Here is a 10,000-nt window from a genome sequence, read left to right as displayed (position 1 = left end):
AGAGAGAGAGAGGGAGGGAGGGAGAGAGAGAGAGAGGGAGGGAGGGAGGGAGAGAGAGAGAGGGAGGGAGGGAAGGAGAGAGAGAGGGAGGGAGGGAGGGAGAGAGAGAGAGAGAAAGGGATGAAGGGAGGGAGAGAGAGAAAGACAGACACATCACATATCACTGCTCCGACACCGACAGAGGTAAATACATAATTCACACAATGAGAGAGAGAGAGAGAGGGAGGGAGGGAGAGAGAGAGAGAGAGAGGGAGGGAGGGAGAGAGAGAGAGAGAGAGGGAGAGAGAGAGAGAGAGAGACCTGGTGGAAAACTCCCAGGAACCTTCGTCTTATTTGCAGATGTGTGTGAATCTGTCAGAGCAGGAGAAGTTTCCCTCGAGGGACAAAAGACAAATGACACCAACTCTCTGCATTCAATTACTATGAGAGGCCATGAGAGGAACACACACACACACACACACACACACACACACAGTCGTCAGTAGATCTGTCTGCAGCAGATTCCTGTGTCCACTACGTGAAACACAACATGTGAAGCCGGAGGAACATTTCCACCTTTAACTGAGAATCACAGCGAATCATAAATTCAGACAGACAAAGAGGTAAAAACAATAATTCATATCTCACATTCCAACAACCACCAGGAAATGATTTGTGCTGCACATTGCTCTTCCTGCCGTGTCCCCGAGTGACACTGGACATATCCTGGTACATTATGACACATCCATAATCATAACCTCACCCACACACACCACCTCATTATGTCCTCCGCCTGCAGGAGACCTCCGTTTTCCACAGTAGCTCCTTGCGGCCACAAGTCTATTTCTGAACGAGTGCTGTTGTCAGTACTTGAGCGGGTCACGAGGTCGGAACCCAAGTTCGCATCTCTCAGCTCCACTGCAGGAAAGAAAACAGTGACCACTTGACCTCTGGCCCCTTCACACGTCCCGGGACCGATCCTCCGAGGGACGGACGCAGAGTCAGTTTACTCTTTTGTCTGAGAACCAACGAGCGTCAGTGGTGAAGTTGTCAATATAAAATACTATGGAATCAAACTGTGCATGATATTTAGCATCGTTAAGTCAAATGAATATGTTGTGCACACTTGAGTTGAATCTCTGAGACACCAACGTGTGGGCGGAGTCACAAAACTCCCTCAACTGCCCTGGAATAAAACTCTGCTTTGGTAAATATTGCACAAGTTATGAATGTGGGTTTTTTGCTTTTGCGATGAATAATGAAAATGTCATGCTTGTCTGGCTCTGGGACAACACAAGTTTGTCTGTCACTTTACATAATTAAAAGGAGGAGCTGCCAAGATATACGCAGAGAGGGTTAGAAAAGCTCCAGTGGAATATTGTTTTCCACAAATCACTTTCAAAACCTCCAGATTTTATAGCAGTGTGTTAAAGGAAGTTCTTAAACCAACGGTTTGACAGGACGTATTTAAATATCCTGTAAAATACAAGAGTGGAACAACTGCGATAACATTTCTGACTCAGTATCGCACGGTTACGTGTTTGCGTTTCCATCCAGTCGCAGAGTATCGCGTGTCGGGTCGGGATATATTTCACGAAGCCGCTCGGAGCAGTGAAAGCAACTGCTGGCGCGGCGCTCGGCTGGACGTCACTGATCCACCGGCTAAGCCCACGAAGCCATGAATATGTGTGTGTAAGACAATAGCTTCTGTAAAGCGCCTCCGGTTCCACACCTGTTGCCCTGGGACACGAGGGACAGACGCTCTTCACTCGGACCAGCGCAGCCACGTCGCCACAGAACCTGGTGATGAGGCCGATCTGAGCCTGACTGAGAGAGAGGCTCACAACGGAGCACAGGAAGCATCTATAGAACATGAGTGCACACATTGAACCGTCACAGAATCAGACTGCAGCTCGTGTTAGAGCTTTTCTTTCTTCTTCAAGTTTCCACTCGGTATTCAACCTGGTTATGAAATATGGGCTGAGCGAATGTTTTGCTGAATCGACGGTGCTGCGGAGATGAAAGCACGATGTGATGTAAACTGTGTTTGCAGTTGGAATGTGTGTGCGTAAGCTCTGGAAGGAGAAGATTGGATCCAGAGCCGAGCGGAGACGACGGCCGGCCTCCTTGTGCGTTGCTATTGATTGTAGGAATTAGCAGCAGGAGACGGCGACGTGGCCTCAGGGTGCGAGAGATGAAGTTGCCCTAAATTGTTGCTGAAAAACTTTGAAGTCGTATCATGGAATTGTTGAATTGTTGAAGGCCATTTTTTTATAGTGCAAAAAGACACAGCATGATAATTCAAACCATCTTTGATACAAACCACAGAAGCGTAAATAATTGAATAAAATCGGCAGTGGTTTTTTGAAATGCACCAGCAAATAAGTCTACAACATTTCTTCTCTGGTTTGCAGTTGGTCTGTGAAGTGAAGTCTTGTGGTGAGCGGAGAAGTGAAGGAGACGCAGACTCCGGCTCTAAGTGGCCTGACTTCATGTGGCTCGGAGAAACCGACGCTCTGGCAACGCACGTGGAAACACAACTGCTCTCGTCTGGATGGCGAGCACGATTGTTCATTCATACGCAGTTTGTCATGAATCAGTGAATTCAGATCAACTGCAATAAAGTTTTCAAACATCGTTCATGAATGCAAATTATTTCTGTGTAACTTTGCAGATTTGTTTCCAGGTTTTCAGGAAAGGTTTTGTTTATTAACTGACCTTTGACCTTAACGTGAGAAACCAAAACACCAACAGACAGTAATTCAGCAAATTTAGATATATGACAAGAACCCAAAGAAAAGGTCCTAAAATATTATTATTTAAAAAATCTATTTGACTAAACCTCTGCGATCGGAAGCACATGTGACTCACGCTGTTGTCGCTGGAGCCTGACACGGGGTAGACGGTCCAGCCGAGCTCCGCTGTGGCCGTGGTCGAGTCCATGAGCGTCTCTGAGGAGAGATTCAACAAACACAGAGTCAGTTTCCACCAACAAATCAAAACTCAATTTCAACATTTAAAATGATTTTAAACGAAAGGCAGAATATGAGAAATGAAAACATAAGACTGAATATTATCAACGGGTCTGTTTACATGATAATTGACGTATTAAAGCTAAAGGTTCAAGTTGTTGACTGGTTCAGGCCCTGACGCACAAAAACACTGTTTATTAAGAATTTAAAATCACGTGAATCTCCGGGAACAAGTTTCTAAACTTCTGGATCATCGGAAATAACTGACAAAACTTTGAAGGATGAAAATGATCATCATCCATCGACCTGCTGTAGAACACCCACATCAGACCTGGGACATCATCCTGAGGCCGGAGAGGAGCTGGTCTGTGGATGAGGTCCTCAGATCCTCAGTGGCACTAAGTGTCTGACCACGTCACCTCCTCTTCCTGTTTCCTCTCGCTCCGTCCCGTCTCAACGTATGACAACAGGTCTGAGGATGAGTGTCAGTTCATCGGAGGCATTTAGAAAGTCACAGGCCTGGAGATCGACCGCTCACTCGCATGCTACTCTGGGCTCATGTGGAGTCGAGCCAGTGAAGAAAAGACGTCAGATGAATGTTCTTCCTGCAGGTAACGAGTGAGGAACCGCTCACTGTGAACCGCAGGATATTTCAGAGACTTCCAGCCTCGTCTGACGCAGCTTCTCATTAAGGGTTTACTTCAAGGCCTTTGACTTTCTGCGTCTCACCCGGCAGAAGACGTCACTTCCTGCTCACTGCATCACAGAGAGCAGCACTAAGCTTTAGACCAGACTGAGCAGCTGTGATGAGCTCGTGTACGACGAGGGGGTGAGGCAGTGAGATGTGATTATCTGATAATCAGTGGAGGAGTAAAGTGAGAATAAAGACCCCCCCCCCCCTCAAGTTTCCCAGGGATGTGAACAGAGACTGGGAGACGCTCCGCTTCCTTCCACCATCCTCCTCTTTCTGTTCCTCTGCTCCCACTTCTGTCTCTCTCTCTCTCTCTCTCTCTCTCTCTCTGTCTCTCTCTCTCTCTCTCTCTCTCTCTTTCTCTCTCTCTCTCTCTCTCCCTCTCTCTCTCTCTCTCTCTCTCTCTCTCTCTCTCTCTCTCTCTCTCTCTCTCTCTCTCTCTCTCTCTGTCTCTCTCTCTCTCTCTCTCTCTCTCTCTCTCTCTCTCTCTCTCTCTCTCTCTCTCTCTCTCTCTGTCTCTCTCTCTCTCTCTCTCTCTTTCTCTCTCTCTCTCTCTCTCTCTCTCTCTTCACTCCTCCTCTCGGCTCCCGTCTCTCTCTGGACCTCACCCACAGAGACTGATCACTCGTCGTCCTCTTGCTGTCCACACTCCAGACATTCATCACCTCCATCACCAGCCCCCCCCCCCCCCCCCCCCCCCCCCCCCCCCACTGGACTGATGTCCTCTGAGAGAGCGACCCACAGTGATGATGTAAAGAACGAGGTCCAGGCCTCAGACGACTGTAAAACAAACATTCAGAAACAGGTCAAATAGTGATTTGGAGGTTTGGACCTCACGGGACCAGAACCAGATCCATTCCACCCGGCGCTCGTCATCAGCAGAACTCCAGGTGTGATCAGTTTGTCAACCAGATCATAAGGAATATGAATCACAGTGTGATTTGCTTGGTCCTACAGGACTTGTTCTGTTATTGTTTGATAAAAATACATATTGAAAATCCAAACCTCTTTAATCACAGAGGAACAAAATCAAACGCCTTTCTATTGTTTTCCTGCCCCGTTACTTCCAGCTGGTAATAATATATTCATAATAAATAAGGTCTCGGGTCTGTAAGTACAGATAAGTGTCACAACGGTCAATAAACAGACAAATACACAGTTTACATTCAGGAGTGTGTCTTCAGCCTCCAGCGCTCTCCAACATTCTGTTACTGATCGTAACATCATGGACCAGGATTCATAAAGATATTTATACAAGACACCGGAACTAACTCTGAACTATTTCACCTTTCCAAAATTCATCGGTACCCGGTGTCAGTGTCGGCGGCCGGTGGAGCAGCGACAGCTCAGCAGATCGCTGCGGCGTCTTCCGCCTCGCGGGCCGCGACACTGACACCGGGTACCGAGGAATTTTTCCTAGTCGGGAGCAGGGAGACAGTTCCTCGTTATATAGATCTACATATATATATATATATATATATATATATATGTAGATGTATATAAACAACCTGATAGTAAATAATTGAAGCCTGGATGTGCACGTGTGTCTTTTCCTTTTTTTAATCGTGATCCCCTCGACTGTAGAGATCATGAATATTCAATCAGACCTGAGAGTCTGAGAAAAGCCTGCGAGGCTCAAAGTGCTTCATCTTCTCCCAACACGTCCTGAGACTAAGAGAGAGTTTAGTGCTGATCTGAGGTGGAGAGGAGGGAGTCTGAAGTGGGGGGGGTTCCACCACAACACTCCTCTTCTCTGAGGGGGGTCAGAGGTCAAGCTGCTTCGCCGCTTTCTAAAGGTTTGATACAGAAAAGAACCTTCAGCTCATTTATCTTCAAGTCACTGTGTCCCAGCATCAATAAATCAGAGCCACGATACAATATTAACACGTGCGGAATTCTGCATTTACTGCATGTGCCTCTGAGGTCTCTTGGTTATTTTATCATTTTATATTCTGTTCCTCAACGTCTGCAGTCCGTTTGTGACGGTGACGGACCAACTCCTGGTCCGACACCGACGACCAATTACTTCCAGGGACGGACGAGTGACAGACGGAAACTTCCAACTCACCGTCCTCAGCGTTCGGACCAGATGGACATTTCTTGTACACACATGTTGATGCGTGTCTGTGTCTTGTTGCCTGGCAGACTGGAGATACCACAAATTGCTTTGCAACGTGTTGCATCACCGTCGAGGAGAAACTCTGAATATAAACGACTGACGTGGTTCAAATCAAGACTCGACGAGATGGTAGGGATTTTATTTATCTGCAGTTTAATGTTGGACGTTTGGAGGAAGCAGCTGAAGCTCGGACTTCCTCTCGTCTGCGAGGTATAAATCTCTCAACGTCCACTTTCACACCCACACATGTTCCTGTCGTGGCTCTGATCATTTCAGCCAAGAGCTAAACATTCTGTTTGGTTCAGAGTTAGGGTTTAGTGCTGAAAGCTGCGGTTCCTTGTATTTCACCTGAAACCACAGGATCTGATGGCGACCGTGGGCAGATTGTGGTTTGCATCACAGTTGCAGAGTAACATGAGCAAGCTGTTCATTGTGCTAAAAACAGAACCCATATAGGGACCTCGCACGGAAATCTGCCCAGATTAGGGGCAAAGCAGTGATACTGTACACCCCTGAGGGAGCCAACGCCACGGCAGAGACGTGATTCATAGCTTTAATGATGGACAGAGCTACTGTACGGCCCGTTGGAAAGAACAAGCGTCTGTTTGATTTAGACGGAGGAGGTGGATGGAGCCGCCGGTCGGGAGCAACTCGGCTCAACTCATCCGTCAGCACAAGCCGGGCCCATTAGGGCTCAGCACAGCTCCCAGCACTGTCACACAACGGCAGATCCCCGTGTGTTAAATGAATTTTTAATCCCACTTTTACAATGAAACAGGGGCTTTGTGGACCATGTGGCACAGGACCAAACCTCACAGGCAGACTGGCACGCAGCCCCCGACTTCACAGTCAGGAAGATTGATGTTGTGTGCAGGTTGTTGATGAGGAGACACGTCTGGAGCTGGAGCGATGAGCTGGGGCTCAGAGTTCAGCCCCACCTCATCGGGGCAGCAGAGTGGCGAGTAATCCGAGGCAAGGAGAGACGAGGGAGGAAGCCGGCTGGTTGATTTTGGCAGAGGACGAGTGTGTGTGAAATATGGTAGCACACACAAACAGGAACACACAGAGAGCGGATGACAGAATGATGCAGCGTGGCGTTCCCAGGGGCCTCGGGCGGATGTTCCACCGTGATCCCGACAGTGTGTTAGCAGCAGCGAGGCCGAGGGGCGGTGGACAGGAACGAGGTAAGAGGAGCAGAGACACCGTCTCCTCCTGTGATCGGACTGAGAGGCGTCTTTAACTACATGTGTCATTTTTCTGATGATGAAATACAGAGCAATAAACTGGTGTGTTAGGGCCAGTCACTAAAATACTATGGAGCCACACAATACTGAGACATTTGAGACATTCAAGAGGGAAAAAGACACTAAAGTGAAAATAAAATCTGAATTCTGAGATTAAAGTCACAAATATACAAGAAAAAGGGGGCGGAGCTGCAGAGCAGGGGACTCAAGGGGGAGGAGCTGTGTGGCGACAAGGCGACTAAATCGAACAGGCAAATATGAAATGAGCTCAAAAAAATGAAGGTAAATCAAAAGAAAATTAAAAATCCTAATGAAATTGTGACCAGCGATAAACCGTCTTCTGTCCAAAGTCCCTGATGCACAATCTATAAAACCATAACCTACAATAAAACAATGCAATGTAGAACACAAGCTAGCAGGAACATTGTTCCATCTTATCTGACCTCGGATTACAACCCTCATGCATCAGTATCTTTCCTCACATCCACATGACACCTGTAGTGTGTCATTACTGTAGAGTGACAACATGTATATCGGCAGTGGGAGCTCACCTGGCCAATCATATCCTGGCTAATAACACAGGCTGGAGGATTTACAGTCGGCTTTCCATATTTCATAAGTCCCAGACGAGCCAGACGAGCCTGTTTAACAGATCAGCCCGTTTTAAATCCTGCACTGGAAACTTCTGTAAAAGTGGCCTCCACATTTTTATAAGCAGCAGCTGAAGAGAACAAGCAGATGATTAGAAAAGAAAAAGAAGTGACATTGATCCGTACGTCCAATCGTGTGACGTTCGGTGGAAACACCTCATCTATCTCATCACGGTGACATCATCACAACCCGCCCACGCTCGGCCTACGAGCCGTTAGTTAAAGGTGGATGATTAAAAACTCGTGTACGAGCGTGAAGGAATCCTTTATTTCACGGATGTGTGGTCCCTGGCTCCACTCTCTCTCTTCCATCTTGTTCATTCTCACAGTCTCTCGCTCGCCCTGGTTTCTGAGTAGCTCTGGTTACAACGCGGCTCGCGGACCCGCCGGAGCAGGACGACCACGTCACGCTTGTATTAGTCCTGAACACACGACTTCAAATTAATCAACTGGAACTGTGGGAGCAAAGGTACCAATTTCCCTCCTAATTCGTCCAGAGACGAATCTGTGGCGGTCGACGGAGCTGCCATCTCCATGACAACAGTTTTGACTGGCAGCTCTGAAAAATTGTGGGTGTTAGTAACAAAGAAGTGAAAAGTGTGACGGAGATACGAGGCTAGAAAAAAGTGGTTTGGAGCCACGACGGCTGCGAACGGAGCATCCGACTTGTGAAGGAAGCGTTTACTGTGTGTGTGAGTGTGTATGTGTGTGTGTGTCTGAGTGTGTGTCCCCGTGTGTGTGTGTGTGTGTGTGTGTGTCCGTGTGTGTGTGAGTGTGTGTTTGTGTGTGTGTCCGTGTGTGTGTGTGTGTGTCCCCGTGTGTGTGTGTGTGTGTGTGTGTGTGTGTGTGTGTGTGTGTGTGAGTGTGTGTGTGTGTGTCCCCGTGTGTGTGTGTGTGTGTGTGTGTGTGTGTGTCCGTGTGTGTGTGTGTGTGTGTGTGTGTGTGTGAGTGTGTGTGTGTGTGTGTGTGTGTGTGTGTGTGGGTCCGTGTGTGTGTGTGTGTGTGTGTGTGTCCGTGTGTGTGAGGGTGTGTGTGTGTGTGTGTCCGTGTGTGTGTCCCCGTGTGAGTGTTTGTGTCCGTGTGTGTGAGTGTGTGTGTGTGTGTGTGTGTGTGTGTGTGTGTGTGTGTGTGTGTGTGTGTCTGTGTGTGTGTGTGGGTGTGTGTGTGTGTGTGTCTGACGGCTCCAGTGACGGATGTGTGAATGTGTGAACGTGACTCGTCCTGTGAAGCTCTTTGAGTCAATGAGACGAGAGAAGCTCGATATAGACACAGTCCGTTGACCATCTACCTTCTGGTTCTGCTTCTGCTCCGTCCGTGTTTGTCTGGTGAAGAGATTCACCCTCCGTTCGCTCTCTAGTCAAACATCCGTCCTCCCACATCATGTACGAGTCATTAAAGTCTGTTAATGACTCATTCTAAATCCTTAGATTGAGTCTTTCATCCTGCGACAGCCTTTAAAAAGCTGCTGTAAATTCCTGTGTGGACGCTCTGTTTCCTTATCACTTGACCTTTGTTGTTGGGTTGACCTGTTGACCTGTTGACCTTTGTCTCCTGGTTACAGATTTAAAAACTAAATTTGCATCAGTCCGACAGAGAATCTCTGCCGGCTGCGAGGCCTAACATCATACATGTTTAGGTTTATCGTTTGTCAATGTGGTTTCAGAGACGACCGGAGACGACTGGAGACGACTGAAGACGACCGAAGACGACGAAGACGACGAAGACGACCGAAGACGACGAAGACGACTGAAGATGACCGAAGACGACTGAAGATGACCGAAGACGACGAAGACGACCGAAGACGACGAAGACGACGAAGACGACCGAAGACGACGAAGACGACCGAAGACGACGAAGACGACTGAAGATGACCGAAGACGACGAAGACGACCGAAGACGACCGAAGACGACGAAGACGACTGAAGATGACCGAAGACGACCGAAGACGACGAAGACGACGAAGACGACCGAAGACGACGAAGACGACTGAAGACGACCGAAGACGACTGAAGACGACTGGAGACGACCGAAGACGACCGAAGACGACCGAAGACGACCGAAGACGACCGAAGACGACCGAAGACGACTGAAGACGACCGAAGACGACCGAAGACGACCGGAGACGACCGGAGACGACCGAAGACGACCGAAGACGACTGAAGACGACCGAAGACGACCGAAGACGACTGAAGACGACCGAAGACGACCGAAGACGACTGAAGACGACCGGAGACGACCGGAGACGACCGAAGACGACTGGGGACGACCGGAGACGACCGGAGACGACTGAAGACGACCGAAGACGACTGAAGACGACCGGAGACGACCGAAGACGACCGAAGACG

The 10,000-nt window shown here is 48.5% G+C and overlaps 1 protein-coding gene across 4 annotated transcripts in view; it reads right to left on the bottom strand.

The window, feature by feature from the left end:
* Positions 1–10,000, bottom strand: part of ephb2b (eph receptor B2b) — a 111,716-nt gene that overhangs the window by 67,077 nt on the left and 34,639 nt on the right. For all 4 annotated transcript variants that reach the window (XM_035632032.2, XM_035632035.2, XM_035632033.2 and 1 more), the window contains exon 2: positions 2,851–2,930. In XM_035632032.2, the coding sequence (XP_035487925.2) occupies positions 2,851–2,930 (80 nt within the window). The remainder of the gene's footprint in view (positions 1–2,850; positions 2,931–10,000) is intronic.

Source organism: Scophthalmus maximus, chromosome 6 (assembly GCF_022379125.1).
Source record: "Scophthalmus maximus strain ysfricsl-2021 chromosome 6, ASM2237912v1, whole genome shotgun sequence".
In the NCBI taxonomy this organism is placed as follows: Eukaryota; Metazoa; Chordata; class Actinopteri; order Pleuronectiformes; family Scophthalmidae; genus Scophthalmus; species Scophthalmus maximus.
The sequence above is the reverse complement of the archived record's forward strand: the minus strand, read 5'-3'. Positions and strand labels throughout refer to the sequence as shown.